This window comes from Balaenoptera ricei, chromosome 2 (genome assembly GCF_028023285.1).
Source record: "Balaenoptera ricei isolate mBalRic1 chromosome 2, mBalRic1.hap2, whole genome shotgun sequence".
Classification (NCBI taxonomy): Eukaryota; Metazoa; Chordata; class Mammalia; order Artiodactyla; family Balaenopteridae; genus Balaenoptera; species Balaenoptera ricei.
In genome coordinates, this window is record NC_082640.1 from 38,517,458 (window position 1) to 38,541,558 (window position 24,101).

General features: G+C 42.7%; 1 protein-coding gene and 1 pseudogene across 1 annotated transcript in view; one reads left to right on the forward strand and one right to left on the reverse strand.

The window, feature by feature from the left end:
* The window catches only part of TICRR (TOPBP1 interacting checkpoint and replication regulator), a 43,364-nt gene extending 34,306 nt beyond the window's left edge, over positions 1-9,058 (reverse strand). Inside the window, exons 1-4 of the mRNA XM_059915391.1 lie at positions 8,396-9,058; positions 3,480-3,759; positions 2,193-2,431; positions 686-920 (exon numbers count right to left, since the gene is read on the reverse strand). Coding sequence (XP_059771374.1) covers positions 686-920; positions 2,193-2,431; positions 3,480-3,759; positions 8,396-9,058 — 1,417 coding nt within the window. The remainder of the gene's footprint in view (positions 1-685; positions 921-2,192; positions 2,432-3,479; positions 3,760-8,395) is intronic.
* A 10,360-nt stretch (positions 9,059-19,418) lies between these two features.
* On the forward strand, positions 19,419-19,519 carry LOC132361414 (U6 spliceosomal RNA; annotated as a pseudogene).
* The last annotated feature ends 4,582 nt before the right edge of the window (positions 19,520-24,101 follow it).

Here is a 24,101-nt window from a genome sequence, read left to right on the forward strand (position 1 = left end):
CTATCACTTCCTTCAAAGCCTTTGCTCAGATATCACTTTTTTAAAAAGGCCTGTTTAAAATTACAACCCTCCTATCCTTTAACACTCCCCATTCCTTTTTCTCTGCTTTATAACTATAGCACTTAACTCTTTCAAACATACTATATAATTTCCTTATTTAATTTATTGTCTTGTCTCCCCTGACTAGATAAGCTTCTTAAGAACAGAGACCTTTGTCTATTTCGTTCTCTGATGTACTCCCAGCCCCTGGAACAGAGCCTGACATACAGCAGGCACTCAATAAATCTACTGAGTAAATATGAATGGAAGAAATATCAAATTGATTATATTTATATCTATCTAGCATAAATAAGGTTTGTATCATATCAGTAACAGTGCAAGAAAGTGGAAGGAAGACAGAATCATAACAGTTTTACATGCAGTCTTTATTAAACATATTAAAAACCAGGTTTCCTCTTATACCTTCGATTTCAAACTGGTTTCACAGAGCCTTTGGCCTCCTCAGAAGTGCTTCAGGATTTCTATAAATAATGATTTAAACTGCCAGAAATATTGTAGCCTACTTTTATCTGTTTTATAACAGATATTGGGCTCTACTAAGAGCACACTGAAAAAAAGTTATGTTGCTAGAAAAGATGGTAAACCACTAACCTAGAGTATGGTAGTTATTGGTTCAGAAGCTTACCTGAGGTAGCAGGATCTTCAAGTGAATTGTGAATCTGATTCAATACACCATCCACAACCTCAGAAAAAAGGGAAGCTAAATCCTGGGGGCTCTCTGCCACAACTGTTTGGAGAAAATGTCTTTGAAATTCAGTCTCCTTGGTGTGGAACACAGTGAGAATTGTAGCACTGGCAGAGAAGGGGGAAATAACTCCAGTGATGGGGGGCCAGCCTTCACCAGGGTCCACACTGGTAACCTACATAAGAAGATCTAATTAGTTGGGAATATTGTTGACATATGTCTAAAAAGGCATGTAGTTTAGTAAGAGACAGAATGATAGTTTCATCCAATGATTAATATAAAAGAGAAAACTGGAAAAGACAGACTTCACGGATATTAGTGCTAGAATTGAACTTACTGATCATCTAATCCTAATCCCTCAATTTACAGATAAGAAAAACCTAAGGTTATTAGGAATATTTACTAAGCACTTATTATGTACTTATTATAACTCACTGGATTCTCATAACCACTCTGAAGTAAAAATGATTATTATTGGAACTTCCCTGGCGGTCCAGTGGTTAAGACTCTGTGCTTCCACTGCAGGGGGCATGGGTTCGATCCCTGGTTGGGGAACTAAGATCCTGCATGCCATGAGGCACAGCAAAAAAAAAAAAAAAAAAGATTATTATCCCCATTTTATAGAGGAGGAATTGAGGTTGAGGAATAAGCAACCTGTTTGTCACCCAGTTAATAAGAGGCAGAAGCCAAGAGTGTATGAATTTTAAACCCATGCTCTTAACCAGGAATCAATTCTACCACTTAAGGGGATTTATTCAGATCACATGGTGGGCAGCAGAGCTGAGATCTAATCCAGGTCACCTGACTCCCTGACTCCAGTGCTCTGTCAGAGCACACAACTCTTAGAACAACATCTGTCCAAATGACTACCCAGTTTTCTCTGGAATGTTTTACAGTGGAATCCAAAAGATAGAAGCTTTCTGAGGTTACAAAAGCAAAAGACAAGTAAGGTAAGGAATTACTGGTAGTTAAAAAATTAGCATCACCTTTATATCAAATCTGGATATGTATGTATTCCTTTTCAGAAGACATTACTAAATTTGTATAACTACTGGACACTAGTATATCTAATTTTACAATGTAGGGTTTTTTAAAAAAATGAAATATATTTATTATGTAAAAGTAATAAATACATAATGCAACATTTAAAAAAAAATGAGAAACCACCCATCACTTCACTGCCCTAATATAATCATTCCATTTGGCCCACTGCCTCTTCCCTATGTGAATATAATTTGGTTTAATTGGATTCAACGTACATGCAATTTTTATAAGCTGTTTCTTCACTAATGAGCATTGTCACGATGCTATAATACTTGCAAAAATATCATCTGTTTCACTGAGACTGTATTATGTAGGGCACTCCTTGGCATTTCATAAGTGCACTTATTTCACTTTACCAGTGTGTTATTAGACTAGAATAACTTGCCACGTGGAAGATACCTACCAGATGTAACTCTTCAGCAGTCAGCCTGTTTACCAACTGCTGAAATAACATCCTTTGAGTTGATTTGTTACCCTCTGGACTTTGTAGCATCCAGCTATCAGTGCCCAAAGTGCAGCTTGCTGGGAGGGACCACTGGGTCACTGTGCCTTTTAGAAAAATTCTGACTGGTTTCTGAAAATGTCTCTGATGCATGGCCAAGGGCTCTAGAGTAACTGTCCATGTTTCTTGAATCTCTTTGCCTGTTCGAAATAAAGAATATTGAAATTCTAATATAAGAAATAGCTTCTAATAAGAGATTTAATAGTAAGAAAAAAAAGTTAGATTGCCAGCCGAGGTACTAGTATTGTCACTTAGTTCACACTTCAACGCTCATTCTACTGCTATCATAGTAAGTTCATTCAGTTCTATAGGAAAAGCTGTATATGACTGGAATTACAATGGTGTGACTTTATTCAGAACTTCTCAGTAATTATGACTTAGAAATAAGTATTCAAGCAATAAACACACACACACAAAACCCACTGCTTCTTAAATCCATAAAATACAGTACATCCTATCTTACGAGTTTAAATTCTAAAGACCATGTAAGACAAAACTGCTTTCCATGAAGAGAGGTGAGGTTCCCTTAACATCTTTCTTTCACTACCAAGCAGTGTTTCCCCAGCTTTAGTAAAATCCTGGCTGAAAGTTTCAAAACTACTCTTGAAATTTCCTTAAATTGTCCATAGTGTATAATATAGTTTTATGTACGTATCTCTATATGGTATTATTTATGTGACTACATAATGATTCAGAAATTAGATTCACTATATAGCAAATCATATGATAAAGCAAATTTATGAAGATTCCAACGTGCTGGCTCTTCCTGGTACCAGGCACCATTTTCTGCTTCAATTGACTAATTTGTTATTTCTTCTCTTAGTCAATCACTGATTTTCTATGATCTTCAATTTATCAATATCTTTTATGAAGCAGTGAAACCTTACTACCCATTTGCTTGGGCACCTGAGCAATATTATCCTTCTTTGCAAAAAGTTGGGAAACTCTTTAAAAACATTCACTTGTCCTTTTTACATGGGCTTACAGTTGTACCAAACTTCAGTCGTTTCCTGTGGTATCTCTGATTTTGCTTAGATATCTTTCAATGACAAGCGTTAATGGAGTGCCTAGGCCGCTGGAAATTCTAAATTCTAAAGAATTCATGGGCCTGCCTTGCAGAAATGAATGAAACCCAGATCAACCACCCCATCACCACTCCTCCCCCGCCCCCAAGTATTATTTGCTTACCTTCAACAGGGAAAAATAATGTTCCTTCCACCCGTGGAAATGAGGCTTCATACTCAGGAGAATTATAGAGCAAACAGTTTAAAGTAGAATCAGTTGGCAGAGTTGAAATCCATGAAGAGAGGTGAGGTTCCCTTGACAGCTTTCTTTCACTACCAAGCAGTGTTTCCCCAGCTTTAGTAAAATCCTGGCTGAAAGTTTCAAATGGCAAGACAGTGCCTCCTACATGGTGGAGCAGTTCACATACTGTCCAGTACCCAAGGTGGTCCGGAGATTCCCACAACTAAAATAAAAATTACAAAGAATCTTGGGTTATTGTAAGTTAGGCATTCATAAAGCTAAGGGAAATCAGGAGAAAGTAAAGTTGATATGTACATGAAAGGATCAAATTACACAATTAATGTATTTGTTGAACCAAACACAAATAATGGTCAGCATCCCATTACTTGAATAACTGCTATATAATATGCCTTCAAGAAAGCACCTATTTAGTGAAAATAGCACTTCAATTCTATCTTCTGTCAAGGAACAGAAGTGATGCAACTCACGAGGGATAAATCATAAAACGTTAGAAGGAATGCAAAGTCATTACACATTAATAAAAAAAATCATGTCCTCTACAACACAACAGCGGCCAAGTGTCACAGGAGAGAGGCAGGAGCACCTCCCTTAGAGGGTGATCACCACTGACTCACCCACCCTGCCGGCACCCACGGGTCTGTGTGGAGACCAAACAGGTCTTCTCAGTTCTATCTTCAGTGTTTTCACTAAAGTCTGGACTCTTAACTGCAGCTTACAGAGTCTGTGCTCTGCCTCCAATCTTTCCTCCTTTGTTTTAAGAAGTATTCTTCGAAACTACATATCCGATCATGCTACTTCTGTAAAAACTCTGAAGGGCTTCCCGCTGCCCTACAGTATAGCCATAAAGCCCTTTACAGCCCAGCTTTAAACAATATTTCCAAACACATTATCCTTCCCTCACCCATCCCTACCTTCCAGGCACACTGAACCATTTGCTGTGTCCTGAACATGCCACATTTTACAATGCTTCCATGTTTTTGCCGGTTCTGTTTGCTGTGTATTCCCCTTCCATCTTCACCAACTGGATGCTTATTATACTTCATTATCTAGCTCAAACCCTGCTGTCTCTGTAAAAGCCATTCCTCACTCCTTCACACATAGCTGACTCTTCGTCCAACCTTCTTTCAGCAAACTTTTATTGAGCAACCTTTATGTGCCATTGAGATAGGTTGGGACATGGGACCCTTTATTGGAGTGCTTGCACCTGGACAAACGAATACAAAGAAACTATAAGGGACTAAAAATAACTGCATGCAGTCAGGACAATTATGAATAGGATACAAAAAGGCCACAAATCAACTGCCATTTCTGAGGTGCTGAGAGCAAAAGCAGGGTACTGAGTATGATCCCTGCACACAGCACCAAGGGGGTGCACAGACCACCTAAGCTACGCCTCCTGCCCAGCCCACCAATCTGGTGGGCTACACCCCCATTTAAGGAACCAGGCCCCTGCCCCTCTCTGGGGAGTAGGAAGGGCCCCTGTTTCTTGTTCTTGCTCCCTTGTGCAGCACGAGTCCCAATAAAGCCTTGCCTGCATTTCTCATCTGGCCTCTTATCAATTTCTATTGCTTAAAGAGTCCAAGGACCCAGGTTGATAATACCATGAACTAGAAAGATATAGTCCCTGTCTTCTATGTTCTTAAAGTCAAGGGTGGGGTGAGTAAAAAAGCAATAACATGAAATATTTAACTCACAATCACAATATGCCATGACAATATTCAGGTACTATGGCAACATGAAGGAGAACCTACCCTAGAATACATTGATCATGCTGCTTTGCCTATTCCACAGGTGAGTTGACAACTGTGAACCATAAATTGCTATGTGAATGTGAAAAATCAGAACTGGAAGGGTCTTCTAGGTCCTCTCCAAACTTTCCATTATATTGAAGTTCAGAGGGTGCCCCAGTTCACAGCAAGGCAATGACAGTCCAGTCTAAGAACCCACGACTCTCTTGGATAGTGCTTTTAAAATTAGGATCGTGATCCTGATGAACTTGGATGGACCCTATGATGAATCAACTGAATGGTTTAAGATCAGTGTTAAAGAAAAAAAACCCGGAAAGAAAATATCAGAGCACAACAGAAACTATCACATGTAGTGAAGATAAGCAATGTACTGCCAAACTTTTGTTTTGGTTATGCCTATCAGTTTGGAAAATGCTGTGGTAGATTAATCAATTAGTATTTGATGTTACCACCCATATATCCACACCTGTGCTCACTGCCAAGGGGGAGAATGGTAAGCCTGTTCAGGTATCACAGATCCTGATTAGGATTTTCTGCCAAAGGGAAACAAAAAATTTGTTGAAATTATTTCAGTCAGAGGACCGACCAGGAAAAAAAAATTGCTTGGCAAATGAAAAGTAAAACTTTAAAAGGAGCTGAAAAGGACATCAGCTTTGATTAAAAATATATGAACATGATAAAAAAAAAACCCACAACCAGTATATAGAGTATGGCTACATTTTTCATTTTTATGTACATTATGGGCTAAGTAACAGACAAGTCCTAGTGGTAGTTTCAAATTTAGGGATTTATAAATGTCCACAAGACTATAAGCTCCAAGACAGCAGGGACCACATCTGTCTGGCTCACTAATGGTGCACCCAGTACTCAGCATACCTCGCAGTTTGTTCAACAACAGGTATGTGTTGAGTAAATCAGGGGCATAAAGTGGAAAATGTGAGAGAGGTCTCTTATGCTCCCTTCTATCCTATATCTTTGCAAGAGTTCCGTGTGCTTGGATTCCCTCCTCCCTGAGTCTGTTTCTCCCAGTTTTACTTCCCAGACTGTAAGCTCCACATGCCAGGCCCTGGAATTTCTCTTCTCTTCTCTCTACCCTCGTAGTGAGAGCTCCCCAAGGACAGAACCTAAGTCTCCCTTTTGCATCCACAGTGTGGCTAGGCAGAGGCTTTTGAACAGGAAAAGACAGATCTACACCAGAAAAAAAATTCCAGAAAAGCTTAAGATTATCTGATGGGTTTTTTCTTATGGGAAACAACATAACAGATGTAAGAAGCCTCAGAGAAGACCCATCCCCACAGATGATGGGATGTGCGAACTGGAAGAAATCTTTAAAAAGATCCTGTCAACCTACTTATTTTAATGCCATTCAGAAAAAAGAAAAAGAATCTTCAAGCCCAATCTGCTAAGACTTATTTCTAGCCAGTATTTGATAAAATACAATTCCAGCATAAAGTCTTTGATGTGATTTAATATCAACTATCCCAAATCGAGCCCTTATGTGTTGTGTATTGTGTCCAACACTTGATTTGCTGCCTTAAACAAACTAAGTTATAGGATTCCATTTTCTCCGTCAATGTTTACCATTCCCTTAAACACTTTTGCCTTTTCCTTTTCTTTTGACCAGCCACTGCTGCCTTACGTTGCATTTGCTAAGTCTTCCTTAGGCTTTGCATGTGAAAGCAATTTGGAAATTTTAACCCACTATATCATTATTTGTGTTAAGTATATGCTCATTTCCCATTTGCAACCTTGCAATTTAACCCACCCCTGCTTTAGTGACATATGTTTCCAACAGATGCAATCACATCTTTCACCTGGTTAAGCCACTTTCCCAACAATTAGAACAAAATCTGAATTTATTACCTTGGCCCTACAGATATGCCTCTGCTACCTTCTAACTTCCTCTCTTACTGTGCTTGCCCTTGCCTACTAGGTTTCAGCATTCCTTGCCTTTTTGTTTCTGAAACAAACTAGGCTGATTTCCAGCTCAAATCTTTACACTGGCTCTTCTCTTAGCCTGGAATGTTCTTGCCCAACCTTCACCATCCTCCTCCTTCACCATTCAGTTCTCTGTTCAAAAAGGCCTTCCCTGACTACGACCCTATTTACAACTGTCTCCTGCTTCTACTTCCTCTGTCCCACGGTCAGCCCCTTACTCAGCTTTATTTTCTTGAGAGCATTATTTGAAATCCTATCACTTGTTTATCTGTTTAATCTGTTAACCATACCTGTCTAATATATCTTCCCCCGGAAGGTAAACTCCACTTTGCTGACCACCGCATCCCCAGCAGCTAAAACAATGTAGTCGGTACTCAATGTAGTGGCTCCTCAAATGAAGTTATTTATTGACAAAATGAAGTGACAGGAAGAAAATGATGGAGGTAGAAATTTATACTTAAGCACTGGAGCAGGGGCTCCACTGCCTCAACGAAAATCCAAATTAGCCACTTAGGACTGTAAGTACATAAGAATTTGTTCATTTGGTCAACAAATATTTACTGAACACCTATAACAAGCAACGACACATCTGCAGGAGATACAGAGATGTGTGTGCCTGCCTCTGAGGTTATTTCTAGGCTAGATGGAAGGTGAGGGAGTGCACGACTGGAACATATAATGGAGAAAGGGTAAGTGCCACAAAAGTGTTTGGAAATTCAGAAGTTGAGATTGAGTAGTTGCCATGTGGGCAAAGGCCCTAAAGAATGAGTGTGATTTAAACTGGCACAGAAGAGAGAGCAGTGGCGTTTCACTGCTAAGACAAAACAAGCCGTCAAGGCCTGTTGGCCAATTAAACTGTTTCAACAGTCTGGAATAAGGGTCGTGTGTAGGAAAGATTAAGTCTGGGAAGACAGATAGGGCCCAAATTGTGAAGGACCTCAAACGCGTTGACTCAGTAGGTACCGAGGACCTACCTATCCCGTTGTGATGAATGTCCCTCTTTGTGACCCCAGAACTTTCCTTCTGAAAGGACACCTGTTGGTCATGTTAGTCTCATTCTGGGTTCACGGGCTGCTCTGCAGACGCTGTCAAGTTCTGGTTCATCAGCACCAGCACCACGCACTAAAATCTGAGTTTGCTGTGTAATCTTACCTTAGGCCACTCGGTAGTATCCACCCAGTACAAGGTGATTTTTCGGGTTATCATGACTTCCTGGACTCTCTTAGGCAGCAACTTGTCCATCACCTGCTTAGGAGTAGGCGGCAGGCGCTGGGCCTGGGCCTCGCAACCGGACACGAACTGCAGCAGCTCCCTCTGCGAATGCGGACAGGGGGCTAGGAGGAAGACGGCGTTCACAAAGCCGCCGAGCGCAGACTCGGCCTCCTTGGCCTCGCCCTCCACGACCAGCAGTCTCCTCCCGCTGCTACGCAGAATCGGCTTCGTGGGCGATGTGATCTCGGGCCGGTCCCACTGATAGTCTAGCAGCGTCTCCATAAGGGCACTGTGCGTGTGGGTGGCCCTGGGCGCCGGGCCCGGCAGGTGGGCGCCGTGGGCGCCATCCCCGAGCCTGGCCTCCAGCTCCTCCTCAAAGTCCTCCCAGGAGCGGACCCCCAGCTCGCGGAAGTCAGACACGCGGGAAGGCCGGCTCCGCGCACCCTGAGAGTCAAAGAACCTGAAGGCCCAGCGGACCCTGGCCAGGCCGAACCGGCAACTCAGGTAGGTGAGGAGGCGCAGGGCGACCCGGCGGACCGGGCTCTCACCAGCGGCGCCTCCCGCGGTATCCAGCAGCAGCATTACGTTGTGACAGCAGGCCATGTCGGCCGCGCAGCCGCCTCAGGGTTAGAGCCAGGGCCGGCGCCGCTCTCTCCTAGGCCCTCGCTTCAGAGAACCAGCGCCATTCTCTGCTTCTCTCAGGGACCCAGATCGAAAGCCTCCCGCGCTCTCCAAGGGCTGCTGGCATTGGCGGAGCTAACCCCCAAGGTCAGCTCCCATTGGTCGCTTGCCTTACATAAGTTACGTGAGCCACTTTCATCCTTGGCGCTGATTGGAAGGGTGATGGAGAAGAACCCTGCTTGATTGGTGGACTGCGGGACGGCGGGCGGGACGCTGTGTTCCGGGAGAAACTTAACGTTCATTGGCCTGGGCCTTCGTTTTAAAATTTAAAGAGGTGGTGCTGGGGGCCTGCGGCTTTAAGTTTCTCTTTTCTGAAGGAGGATTGGCTCCGTGCGATTGTACTGGGAGAGGTTTACTAAGACCTTGAAAATAGTAGGGGAAGAGAATTTGGGATGGTTTGAATCCAACTGGTTTAAAGCAACCCTAGACTTTCTATGGAGCGGGATCTGATGGCGAAGACTTAAATTTTCTGTAATTTAAGAAAAAAATATTAAAAATTAAAAGTTCACTTCCTTTGCCCTAGTAATTTCTAAGCGTTTCTCTTGAAGAAGGTGATCGAAGATCAGGATAAAAGTTTAATTTGAGAAAAAAAGGAAACAGCTTGGGAATGATTAAATAAGGTATGGTGCACCCCCAAGGGGAACATCGTGCAGCTTTTTAAAGTAATGTTTTTATATGTAATGTTAGATGGAAAAAACTGCAAAACCGCACATGCAGTGAGATCCCCAAATTTTCTATCTACCTATGTGTATATTTTTAAACTGTTAAGGTAATACTGTGTACTGAAAGTTGTTTTTAATTGTATCTGGGTAACGAGATGGTGATTTTTAAAAGTTTTTTTTTCTTTTAATTCTGAAGTTCTATATTTTTATTTTACTTTTACATTCGAGGAGGGGGGAATATTCTTAATGAAAAGGATCCTTTTGTTGCAAATAGAAGAATCCTCATTTGTAGAGAAGGTTGTGACTCTAGATGGGAGAAATCCCTATTATTGGTTCTAACAGCAGAGGAGAATTTAAACTCTCTCTAGCTAGGACTGGCCTACCTTTAAATATCCTTCCAATCCTGGGATTCTCTGAACCAGTTGTTTCAAGAAAGACCACCAATGATACTTCGTAGATTGTCAGTTTATTTTATTCATGGACTTTTCCTGATCCACCGACTGTCATTTTAGAGTCACAAACATTTTTTAGTCTTAATGTGTCAGGTGCTTACTAAACTGTACACACCCGTTGTGTTGTTCATCATTCAACAAATAGTCATTACAGGGAACAAAAGAGCTAGCTATATACTTCCCCTGGGAAGCTTACATTCCAATAGGGGAAGCCAAACAAATAAGTAAAAGATACAATATGTTAGGTGGTGATAAAAATCTTTGGAGAAGAATTAAGTGGAAAAAAGAATATGAAGTAGGTAGGAGTATGCAGGATAAGGAGAGAGGCACCGTGGACATCTGGGAGAAGAGGGTTTCAGGAAGAGGGAACAGCAAATGCAAAGGCCCTGGGACAGGATTTTGCTCCCTATTCACCAAGCTAACTTCTAAAGAGTTATTATTAAACTCATGCTTTTATAAACAGAGGAAACTGAACCTCAGAGCAATTGAAGAATCTCCGCCATGATTTTATACACAGCAGAACCACAAGTGGAATCAAATTCAGATTCCAAAAAGCAGGTTCCCGGGCGCAATGCTTGCAACCTAGATTGAAAAACCAGCTTCATAAGGAGGGACTTAGTATACTTTTAAGAGTAAAGTTGATTGGTTAGGTCTTCACTGAAAACAGTGACAGGATCTGGCTATTTAATCTGCATTTCTTCTCCCCTCTCCATTCAACAATCTCCCTTAAAGGTTGTTTGTTTATTTAATATTTGTTTCTCTTTCTCTCCCTGTCTTCTACACTTTTATTTAGTTAACGAAAAGTTATTGCCTATCTGCCTACTGTTAGTGGAAGTGAGGGATGGATGTAAAGGAAGAATAAGTTTAATATTTTTCCCTAGGGGGAATTAAAAACAAAAATACACAGAATGCTTAAGAGACAGTTCAGTGCTAAACTGAATGTTTAGTATTGCCAAAAGAAGAAACCATCCAAAAAGAAACCATCACAGTGAGCTGGGGTTTCCAGATATGCCACCCTCACACCAGGCTGGGAAGGGTGAGAGTGTGAGAGAAGCATTTTATCATTGCTGGAAAATTTGGATGCCTTTAGGCACCAGATAGGTAAAGGAAATGAGACATGGTGGGCATTAGTGATAAATGGGAAATAGAGGGGGGTGAGCTTGTGGCCCAAACACATTCAAAGTCTCTTTATTTAAAATAAAAGACATTTTATTTAAAATAAAAGTAAAAAACCTCCTTGCCATACTGCTTAACTAATTTAAGTGAAAACTCAGCAGCTGAGCACCTTTCTTGTAGTGACAAAAGTAAAATGATTCCTATTTTAAAGAGGTCACATAGCAATCAAAACAGCAACTTGCTAAATGCTTATTTCTATACTGTGAAATAAACAGCAGAGGAAATGTTCCACATCACTGTGGACAGTGGTGGAATATTTGGTTTAAAGTGCTCCAAAATTGGAGCCGAATACAAAATCATGATGAAAAATAGAAATATACATGTTCTTAATTTTTTTTAAAATCTTACCAGAGAAAAGGTTAAGGCACTGGTCTGTCCAGTTAGATACTAGAAAACTGCGCTCCCACCCCCACTGGAAGATATCGTCATAGTGAGAGCTAGTTTATTGAGTGTTCACTGTGTACTAGACAGTATTTTGCAGAGGTTTCATAGAGCAGGTAAACATTTATCTGAGTTTTTATCATTTATCAACTGTAGGATAATATAGGTAGTGAGATTTTATTATTTTATGTCACACTAAAAGAAAAATTCAGCCAATTATAATAACCCAATGTTTTCTAATCACTTCAAATTTGGGGGGTTTATATATGAAAGAACTCCTTTAGATTTATGTAGACATAATTTAAAAAAAATCATTTATCACTCTTGTACATGTGAAAGAAAGAAAAAAAGAATATAAGCAAAATTAATTGGTTAAAGTATTCCTAAAACTTCTTCAGAATCCCAGTCAATCACTTTTCAATTCATTCTCCAGGGTCCATCTGTTTTCATAAACTATCATCCATCCTGTCTGCCATCAGGAGTGTTGGCAATGCAGTATTTCTCAAAAGAATGCTCCACTACTGCCTCTGGTAGTTACTTTCAAACCATTCTCACCCATTCTGCAAGTTCTGTCACACACCCACTGACCATGACACCTACCTCACTACTCTCACCGGCCAACAGATTTTTCATAAAGGAGAGCAGAGAAATGAGGTGGTAGCCAGGGAAAGGTTTTGTGTGTGTGTGTGTGTGTGTGTGTGTGTGTGTGTGTGTGTGTGTATTTTTAAGGTAGGAGACATTACAGTGTATGTGGTTGGGAATGATCAAGAAGTGAGTGAAAGGGAATTCCCTGGCGGTCCAGTGGCTAGGACTTGGCGCTTTCACTGCTGAGGGCGTGGGTTCAATCCCTGGTCAGGGAACATTCTGCAAGCAGCGCAGCATGGCCAAAAAAAAAAGGACTGAAAATCTGACAATACAGAAAAGGGTTGGGGAGGGAGAGGATTGCAGTAGTGCAGTAGCCTGATGTCTGGGTGGGTGAGAAGGGTGGGCTCCTCCCTTTTTCTGGGTGACCATGGGCTCTGTGACAACTTTGCGGTTCTATTACTAAAGGGAAAAGGGGAGAATGGATACTGGGGAATAACTTGCAGCCTTAGACACCCCAGGATTTGGTGATGCTGGACAAGAACAATAGGTGAAAGAGGAAGGTGAGGGATTTGAGGATGTGCCTCAGGGAGAGGTTTACTGATTAGAAATTATTTCAGCTGCAAGGGCAGAAAATTTGACCACAGTGGCTTAAAAAACAGCTTTTTTTCCCTTTACATAACAAGAAGATTGGAGGTAAGTGGCTTCTGGTGTAAGTTCCTTGGTTGAATGATGTCAGGACCAACAAGTGTGCCATCCTCCTGCCTTTTCCACATGCTCATAATCACAAGAAGGCTGCATACACCCCATTCATACTCAAGTTAGGAAGAAGAGAGCAGATCCCACAGCAGGAAAGCAAAACTTTCACAGAAACCACCCCACCGTCAGATTTTGACTTAAGTCTCAATGGGTCACATAGCACTACCTCTAGCTGCAAGGGAGGCTGGGGAATTCGGGGAGATTGTTATGATTGACTGAGAGGTCTAGTGTTGGATGGATCATTTTCACAGATGCTGAAGTTACCAAGAATGATGACAGGAGCAGTGGTGGAGAGAGACAGTGAGCCAGTGGCCAAAATGTTCAGTGAAGAGGAAGAGATCTACAGATGACTATGACAAGGAGGCAGGGTATAGTCTAATGTCAAAGAGGCTGGGGTTTTATGGAGAAGGGGAAAGGAGGACAGCTACTCCCACCTGCAGGCCAGGTGGAATAAGGGGTGTGAAAGGGAAAACAGCCCTTACTTGGGGAAACTACATTGGAAGTAATATCCGCAGGCATTAGCCAGGTTTTCAGTAGAGCAGGAAGGTGAAGGGCTGAGGACATAGGGGAGTTTGTTCCTGGTACATTACCATTCCAGAAGACACTGTAGGGAGGTCAAGGAAGGGTGGGAGATGGGGTCAGCTTAGGGGATATACAAAGCTCTAAGTGGTTAAAATCAAGATGATGAAGATTGCCTGGAAAAAAAGGGCTGAGGGTTCAGTGCAGGACTCAGAAACCATTCCAGGTATTTAAAGCAGGAAGAATTTATTTTATTTTATTTCTTTAACATTTATTTATTTACTTTTGGCTGTGTCGGGTCTTAGTTGTGGCACGTGGGAATCTTCCGTTGCAGCGCCCGGTCTTCTCTCTAGCTGCGGCGCACGGGCTCTAGAGCGTGCGGGCTCAGTAGTTGCAGCGCACAGGCATAGTTGCCCCTCAGCATGGGGGATCTTAGTTCCCCGACCAGGGATCGAACCGCATCCCCTACATTGGAAGGAGGATTCTTAACCACTGGACCACCAGGGAAGTCCCTAAAGCATGAAAAATTTAATGCAGGCATTGAGTATCGGCCTAAAGTAGGAGGAGACAACCTCTGTCTATAGTAAGATAATGTGGCAGCTCTCCTAGTGTTTTAGCTCTCCTAGTTCCTTTTGCCTTTCCATATAAATTTTAGAAAAAGCCTACCTATATCTAGAAATAATCTTGCTGGAATTGCTTTAAACTTATAGATCAATTTGGGGAAAATTGACATCTTTACTATGAGTCTTCCAATACATATGTGAACATGGTAATGTCTCTTCATTTATTTAGATCTTTGATTTTTTGGTTAAAAAGAAAACTTGTTTTGTAGTTTTCAACATACAAGTCCTGTACGTGTTTTGCTAGGTTTATACCTAAAGTCTTTTTTTTTTTTTTTTTGAGCAATTGCACATGGTATTGTATTTTTTTTAAAGATTGATTGATTGATTGATTGCTGTGTTGGGTCTTCGTTTCTGTGCTAGGGCTTTCTCTAGTTGCGGCAAGCAGGGGCCACTCTTCATCGCTGTGCGCGGGCCTCTCACTATCGTGGCCTCTCTTGTTGCGGAGCACAGGCTCCAGACACGCAGGCTCAGTAGTTGTGGTGCTTAGCTGCTCCACGGCACATGGGATCTTCCCAGACCAGGGCTCAAACCCATATCCCCTGCATCGGCAGGCGGATTCTTAACCACTGCGCCACCAGGGAAGCCCTCTTTCCTCGTCTTTTGACTAGAGAGAGCAGGCTTTGTTGTTTTGTTGTTTTTTGCCTGCCTCCATTGGCGTATTAGGTTGCCAGCTTCTCCAGTATCCAGTTAGATATAAAAGGCAAAAAGGAAACCCAGGGTACTCACCGCCATATCATTTCTTGGGTCTCAAGAGAGCCCTAGCCAGTCTGCCTATTCTCTCAACCTCTCAGAGTCTTCTTATGTTTGTTTATGTGGAATGTCCAGGGGATATTTAGCTTTTACTAGTGGGAAGACTAGGAATAAATATGTCTACTCCATTTTGTCTGGAACCAGAAGTCGGGAGTCATTGTTTTTATTAAAACATCACACTGCACTATAATTCAAGCTATCTCTTTAGGAGTTTGTTTCACATTCTAAACTATGAGGGTAAGAACTGTGTTTTCTTCGTCTTTGCATCCCTAGTGTCTAGCAGAGTAGCAATAAATTATTTTTTTAATTGAATTGTAGTGTGTTATCAAGCATTTTTGTATTTCCCAGAAGGATGTTAGGAATTTGGGCAGATACAGATATATTACCACCAGAGGGCAGTAGCAGCAAAACTTCACTAAGGGCTCTGGAGCATACACACCCTGTTCCAGAATGAAACCTTTCCCCAGAACTACTTCCTCTTAGTCTGTGTGAGAAAAGCTGAAGTCTGGGAACTTAACGATGGGCCTCCCAGGGGGGGAAAAAAAGGACTTGACAAGGCTGTACTGGGAGCGCATGGGTCCCCCTCTTCCCAATAAAGGGATGGGAAGTCACATATTTCCAGCATCTAGAGGGACAGTCATGCTTCTGGGCACTCCTCACAATAATTCACAGGCATTATTTCCTCCATTTTACAGATGAAGAAACTGAGGCTCAGGGAGCCTCTCACAGAGAGTAAGAGGGAGCTCTGAAGCTCTTACACTGCTTCCTCCAAGAGACGCAAGGGCAGCCTTCTCCCTGTGATGGAATGAACAGGAGAAGGAACCTCCTTGGGCAATGAACCCAGGTCAGCCCCACACCCAGCAAGCCTCTGAGCCCTGAGTGTGTTCCTCATCTTTCTTTAGAGGGGTGATAATCCATTCTGCTTTCAAGAGCTGTATGATCTTGGGCCAGGGCCAGTGCAAAGTGAAAAAATGTGGGACCCCCTTGTTAAAAAAAATTAAAAATTTCAAAACAGCAACAGCAGAGCATTAAACCAAGCATAGGGCCCTTCTAAGCATGAGGGCTTGTGTGACTGTGCAAGTCGCCTGTCCCTGAAGCCAGCCCTGTCTAGAGCAATAAGAGAAATAATGAAATAATAATAGCTTCCCTCTTTGGGGCACCTACTTTGCACTAAATTCTCCCTGCCACTTTAAATATTTTATTTCTTTTAACCTTTCTGAGGTTGTTTTTTATTTCCCCCTGTGTGTTTTTATCTCTACAATGGGGAGGTTGGACTAGACCAGTAGTTCTTAACCCTGGTTACACATTAGAAGCACCTGGGGACTTTTAAACAATACCCAAAGCTGGCCCCACCTCCACAGATTCTAACTGAACTGGATTGAGTCTCAAGATGGGAATTTTTACTGGCAGTGACATGAAGAATAGGTGTCCTTGGTGGGTCTGGGTAAAGGGTGGGTCTTCGAGGATATCGTTTCTCCTCCGCAGCGGCCATTTACCCAGCCGTCGGTTCCGCCCAGTGTGTCAGTACTCCAGTGTTAGCTGGTGGCCTCTGGAGGAAGCCATCCATTGGTGGCAGTATTTCTGGGCACAAAGAGAAGACGGTGGCTTCCCCACCTCTTCTGGGAACTGCCAGCTTGCCTAGCTTCCCTGATAGAACCAAAGCAATGTGCATAAAACTGTTACAGAGAAGAAAGCAGAGAGGAAAATGATGTGTATTGCACACTTTCTGAGTGTCTGGCATTACACAAGGAACATTCATATTTAACCTTCCAAAAACCCTTCTGGGTATTTTCTAGAATCCCCATTTTTACAGCTCAGAAAGCTTAAGGACGTTGCTGGACATCACACAGCTGATTGAGTGGTCCCTGTACTTACTGGAGGGGCAGTGCTGTGGTTCAGAGACATGGTGGAGGGTGGAGTGGGGTGCAGAAGTGTACGTATAAGGCTGGGTGGTGCTTGCCTCACCTCTGCCCCATCATCTCCCTTGACCCCTGCTAGCCTGAGGCCTGGGACCCCTACCGTCTTGCTCCAACCCTACCTCCACTCCCACCCACCAGTAGTCCCTGGGCAAACCATGTCTGAGGGCCAGTACAATCTCAGAGCCCTGTGGGACTGGCCCTCCCTTTTCTGGCAAAGAGAGCCAAGCCGTGGATGAAGCCAGTGAGGCATGTCCCAGGCCTGCCTTATCAGGACTGCACAGAGCCCAGAAACAGCTCACGTTGAGTCCTATGGAAATGGTCTGGAACACTGGGTCCATTCACTTTTGTGAGAACCCAAGGACAAAAGGAAGGTCCCCTGGGGAGGCAGCCCAGGCTCCTCACAGAAGCCTGTCAAGAGATGGGACTAAAGCAGAAGGGGGGCTCTGGAGCCGCTGAGCAAGGCTGAAACTCCTTCTAAGATTAAACTCCTTCTTTGAAGCCAGTTACGCTGCAAAGATCCTGAGTCTGCACACAGACTGGGGCAGTTCTCACCCTGATGACCGACCGTCAGCCTCAAGCTCTGCCCAAGGCGGGATAGCCTCACTTTTGAGGAAGGAGCTCAAATTCCCCTCCCTACTCTTGGAGGGCCTTGGATGGCATCTTGCCCATCCTTCCCTGGCTCAGGGAAGCCATGGGGTCTGGGGTGGAACGTTGGGAAGTAATGCAGACCCCAGACAATTTAGGGGGTGGGCAGGACTGCAGCCTCTCTAATGGAGCCATGGCCAGAGCAGAGGGGAGGGCTGGAGCTAATCTGGAGGGCCCCTCCCAATAGGAATCCACCCACCCTTCCACTTAGGCAAGTAGACCTGCAGTTTCACAGCCCCAAGCTGGGCTAAGCCAGTAAGGCCTGGACCAGCTAATAGAAGCCACAAGGAAAGAAAGATTTCTATCACACCATTCATCTTGGGGCTGCCAAGTGGTTTGGGTGTGGAGGGCTGGGGAACCTGCTTTATTAAAAAATTTATTTATTTATGGCTGTGCTGGGTCTTTGTTTCTGTGCTAGAGCTTTCTCTAGTTGCGGCAAGTGGGGGCCACTCTTCATCGCAGTGCGCGGGCCTCTCATTATCGCGGCCTCTCTTATTGCGGAGCACAGGCTCCAGATGTGCAGGCTCAGTAATTGTGGCTCACAGGCCTAGTTGCTCCACGGCATGTGGGATCTTCCCAGACTAGGGCTCGAACCTGTGTCCCCTGCATTGGCAGGCAGATTCTCAACCACTTCGCCACCAGGGAAGCCCCAGGAACCTGCTTTTAATTCATTCTTTTTCTTTTTTTTTTGTTTGCCCACGCGGCATGTGGCATCTTACTTCCCCGACCAGGGATGGAACCCACGCCCCCTGCATTGGAAGCACGAAGTCTTAACCACTGGATCACCAGGAAATTCCCTAATTCATTCTTTTTTTTAAAAAAATAAATTTATTTATTTACTTATTTATTTTTGGCTGCTTTGGGTCTTCGTTGCTGCTCGCGGGGTTTCTCTAGTTGCGGTGAGCAGGGGCTACTCTTCGTTGCGGTGCACAGGTTTCTCATTGTGGTGGCTTCTCTTGCTGCGGAGCACGGGCTCTAGGCGCGCAGGCTTCAGTAGTTGTGGCACGAGGGCTCTAGAGTGCAGGCTCAGTAGTTGTGGTGCATGGGCTTAGTTGCTTTGCGGCATGTGGGATCTTCCCGGACCAGGGATTGAACCTGTGTCCCCTGCGTTGGCAGGCAGATTCTTAACCACTGGACCACCAGGGAAGTCCTAAAATGGTAAATTTTATGTTATGTGTATTTTACTACAGTTTAAAAAAAGAAAAAGGAGATTTAACGGCGGTTAGCTTAGAAAGCACACCAGACCAGAAAGCACATCATCAGACAGTCTCATCTGAGGCTGAAAAGAGGTTTCCAGAAGTGCCTGCAGGCTTCTGGGGAAGGCATCATCTTCCCCTCAAGGCTCAAAATGATCCGCCCATGGGGTTAGAAATGAATTCTTAAAAGCCTGTCAGATGTGCCTCTCTTCTCACCCTTTCTGGCTATCCTTAGGTCCATGAGATGGGATTGTCTCTCTCCTCTCCAGTAATATTTCGGGGTGCATGTGAGGACCGAGCCAGTAAGTCAGCCCCTGGCATTTTTGCACCCTGCTTTAGGACTGCTGAACCATTTTACAGAATCTTAGCTGGTGTGAGTGTGTGAAGTTTGCAATGGAGAACGCAGACTGCATCCAGGCTGAAAGAGCCAGCTAACGATGCAGCAGAAGGTATACTCTCCGGGCAGAGGTCCCATACGCCCCCGGTAGGGGTCTGTGGCAGTGTCTAGGAGCACAGGAGGCCTCGGGAGAGAAGGGACTTACCTGCCTGGAGTGTATTTTTACTTAAAAATTCACAAGAGTGGATCTTATTATGTTTTTACTTAAAACACATATAACATCACTTTGGCAGCCCATATAATAAAACTGGAATGACACAAAAGATTAAACTGGTCCTTGTACAAGGATGACATGCAAATTTGTGAAGCATTTCATATTTCTTTGGCAGTTGATAATTGAAAAGTGAAATTGGAAAAGCAAGCCAATTTACAGCAAAACAACAACGAAAACAGAAAATACTTAAGGATAAATTTAACAAAAGATGTGCAAGACTTACATGCTGAAAACCACAGGTCACTGGGGCACCATCCTGCCCCCTGGCCTGCTGGCTTTGACTACCATGTTGGGTGACTGCTCAGTTGACCTGAGAGCAAGGGCACCAGCCTGTGTTGTTCTTGCCAGAACTGGCAGGGGTGGAGTGGGGTACGGCTGGCTAGGAAGGGCCAGATAATCAAAAGGCTCTCAAAGACAAAGACAAAGATGACTTGACTCTTTCAGCTAAGGGCCTGTGGCATCCTGCCCTGGTCACCCCATCCTGCCCCTCCCCACCCTGTGATTAGTGTGGTAACTGTGAGTGGTGAGGATGACAGTGAATACTGTGAGAGTCAGAGTTGATGAGTAGATGTGTAACATCCCTGCAGGTACCTACAAGCCTGGTGTTCTCTTGTCTAAGCATCTCCGACCTTAAAGGCATGGTCCTGGGTCAGCCCAGTTCTTGTTTGCTTACCTAGTATGGCTACTCTTTGAGTATCCTTGTGTGTTTATCCTGATTTCATTTCTTAAATATTATTTCTTATTAAAAAGTGATACTCAGGGGCTTCCCTGGTGCCGCAGTGGTTAAGAATCTGCCTGCCAATGCAGGGGACGCAGGTTCGAGCCCTGGTCTGGGAAGGTCCCACATGCCGCGGAGCAACTAAGCCCGTGTTCCACAACTACTGAGCCTCCACTCTAGAGCCTGCGAGCCACAACTACTGATCCCGTGTGCCACAACTACTGAAGCCCACATGCCTAGAGCCCGTGCTCCGCAACAAGAGAAGCCACTGCAATGAGAAGCCTGCGCACCACAATGAAGAGTAGCCCCTGCTCGCCTCAACTAGAGGAAGCCCACACGCAGCAACGAAGACCCAACACAGCCAAAAGTAATAATAATAATAAATAAAAATAAATAAATTTTTTAAATATTAAAATAAATAAATAAATGAGGCACAGAGAGGTTAAGTGACTTTCCCAAAGTCATATCATCTCCTTCACATACTCTCTACTATTTACTCATAAGGGTAAGAAGCAGGGTGGGAATTGCGTTTGTAGAATTGTACCCTAATTTCTGGGAGGGCTTTTTACTCTGAGATTGTCTGGAGGATGAGGCCATTTCTCTAGGCTTTCTGTGAACATGAGGGGTCTCTTCTCATGATCCTCAAGGGTTTTCAGTGGCTCTCTGTGTATTCAGTTCCCTGGACAAGCACACATGAGGAGCCAGAGGAGCCTGACATCTTGGTAAGACTGCTTAGCTCTCCTCTGACCACATGTGCGCCTCACTTAACCTCTTTGAGTCTTAGTGTCCTTATTTGCAAATTAGGAATAATACTACTACTCAGCTCATGGAGTTGCTATGAGGGTTAAATGAGATAATGCATGCAGAGTGCTTATACAGATTAAATGAATGTTCATTGTAATTATTAGATATGTTGTCTTCCCTATTGTCCATATCCACACACCAGAGTTACATTGCACGCAATGAATACAGGACAGATGGAAAGCGTCTGAGCTGCCTAACTCTTTCCTAATCCCACAAGAGACTGGGAAACCACTAAAGACCAAGGGAAGGCAGAGGTCACCAGACAGAACTGACCGTGAACAAACACTTGCAGGATGTTGGCCTGCTGTTGGGAATCATAAAAGACAAATGAAAAATGGGAGAGGGAGACAAAACAAACTAGTGAGGGGGATGTGCAATGGCCCCACCTAAACTACAGGTAAGGAACTGTAGGGTCAGAGAGTAGAGAAGACACTGTCCCCATCTATGGAGAACCAAAGGGGACAGGACAGCAAACTAGGCTGCATTTAAATTGTCCTCCAGTTGCAGAACTTGACGCTGAAGCAGGGCGCCCAGCATGGCTCACCCCCAGTCCTTTGCAGAGTTCCATTTTTAATCTGCCTTTACAACTACCTTTTCCTTCTTTCTTGAAAAAAGTTATGATTGTAATTATAATGACAAAATATTTTATACATACAAAATATTATTAAAATTGAACTATTTTAAAGAAAAATAATAGAATGAATATCTATATACTCATCACCCAGCTAAAAAATAACATATGACCAATGCCTTAGAAGCCACTGTGTGTCCCGCCTTGATTCCACACCTCCTCCTCCTCATTATCCTGATTCTGGTTTATCCATTACCCTGATGTTCTGTATATTTGAACCACTTATACATGTTTCCTAAACAGTACAGTATTTAGTTGTGCCTGCCTCTGAACTTTACCTCCTTTCTTTGTTTTCTTTTGATTTTTAAAGATTTTTTCATTCCATTGTTCCCACCTTCCTACTTGTTTGCAACTTACGTGCTTTATGTCTGTTCTTTTGGTGATTACCCTAGCTTCTTCTTTCTTCTTTTCACTGTGGTGAAATATACATAACGTTAAATTTACATTTAACATTTTAACCATTTTTAAGTGTACAATTCAGTGGTGTTAAGTGCACTCATGCTGCTGTGCAACCATCACCACCATCTATCTTCAGAGCTTCATTTTCCCAAAGTGAAACTCTGTACCCATTACATAATAATGGATACATTATTATCTCCATTTTCCTCTCTCCCAGCCCCTGGAAACCACTATTCTATTTTCTGTTTGTAGCATTTTCTTTTCTTTTTTTAATATTTATTTATTTATTTTGTTGCACGATGTCTTAGTTGCAGCAGGTAGTCTCCTTTGTTGTGGCTCCAGGACTCCTTAGTTGCGGCTTGCTGGCTATTTAGTTGCGGCACGTGGGCTCCTTAGGTGCAGCACACGGGCTCCTTAGTTGTGGCATGCAAACTCTTAGTTGTGGCATGCATGTGGGATGTAGTTCCCTGACCAGGGATCGCACCCAGGCCCTCTGCATTGGGAGCACAGAGTCTTATCCACTGCGACACCAGGGAAGTCCCTGTAGCGTCTTCTTTAACATGCATACCTAACATAGTGAAGTCTAAAGTTCAATCAGTATCTGTGCATTCTTTCCAAATACATAAGGATCTTAGAATTCTTTCATTCCAATCACACTCTTAATTTATTTGGTATTCTCATCCAGCACTGTAGCCTGTTTCCCTTGTCACACACACACAAATTTCACAGTATTTAATATTTTTATACAGACAATATGTGCTTAGTTTTATACACATATTTGTTAACATCTTTGCTCACCATTTCTTTTTTAATTTTATTTCAGTTCTTCTATCCAGGATATCTGAAGTACATTCTTTAAGTTTTCTTTAGTGAATTTTTTTTGGCAGCACACTCTGTTTTTATTTGTTTGAATGGCTTTATTTCACCTTTCTTCTTGAAAGAGAGTTTCACTAGGTATAGAATTACTGTAGGTCAACAGTTATTTTCTGTTAGCAAATTAAAGCTATTATTCCACCCGCTTTTGGTTCCCTTTGTTGCCATTGAGAAATTGGCCATAGTCTAATTCCTATTTCTTTGGGGGTGATCTGTGCTTTCTCTCCAGCTGCTTTTTAGACTCTCTTGCTCTCACTCTCGCTCTGTGTGTGTGTGCATGCACACACACACATGCACGTGTAACAGTCTTGCAGTGATGTACCTGAATTTGGGTTTCTTTTTATTCATTTGCCTAGGATTCATTGAGCTTCCTTGATCTGAGAATTAGTATGTTTCAACAATTCTAGAAAAATTTCAGCCACCATTTCTGCATATTTTTCTCTTCCCTACTCCCTCAATTATCTCCTTCTGGAACTCTAAGTTTACATATTTGAGACTTCTCAAATTGTCTTTCTGACCTGATTTTTGGTATTTCCTTCAGCTCTATCTTCTAGTTCACTAATCCTCTCTTCTACTATATCTAATCTCCTATTTGAAACAGAGGTTGGCAAACTATAGCCTGTATGCCAAATCTGGCACATGGCCCATCTTTGTATGGCCCTCAAGTTAAGAATGTTTTTTTAAAATGTTTTAATGTGTTGTAGAGAAAACCAAAAATATGTGACAGAGACCTATGTGGCCCACAAAGCCTAAAATACTTATTATCTTGCACTTTGAAGAAAAAGTTTGCTAACACCTGATTTAAACCATTTACTGTTGAAAAAATTTGTTTTGAATTATGGAAAATTTCAAACATTAAATATAGAGGAAAGAATTGTATAATAACCACCTATATTCTTGTGACCTAAATTCCATCATTTTAACATCTTGTCATACTTGTTTCATTTATATGTGTTTGTTGAACTATCTTAAAATAAATAACAGACATCATGATACTTCAATATTAAATACTTCAGCATGTATCTCTTTTTTAAAAGGCATTCTCCTAAATAACTCAATATCATTATCACACCCACGAAAAATAACAATAATCCCTTAATCCTGGCTAATACCCAGTGCATTAAAATTTCTCCAATTGACTCTAAAATACTTTTTATAGCTACATTTTCAAACTAGGATCCAGTCAAGGAACACACAATGCATTTGGTTATTTTATCTCTTATCTTTAATCTAGGATTGTTCCTCCCCTCCCTCACCTCACTTTT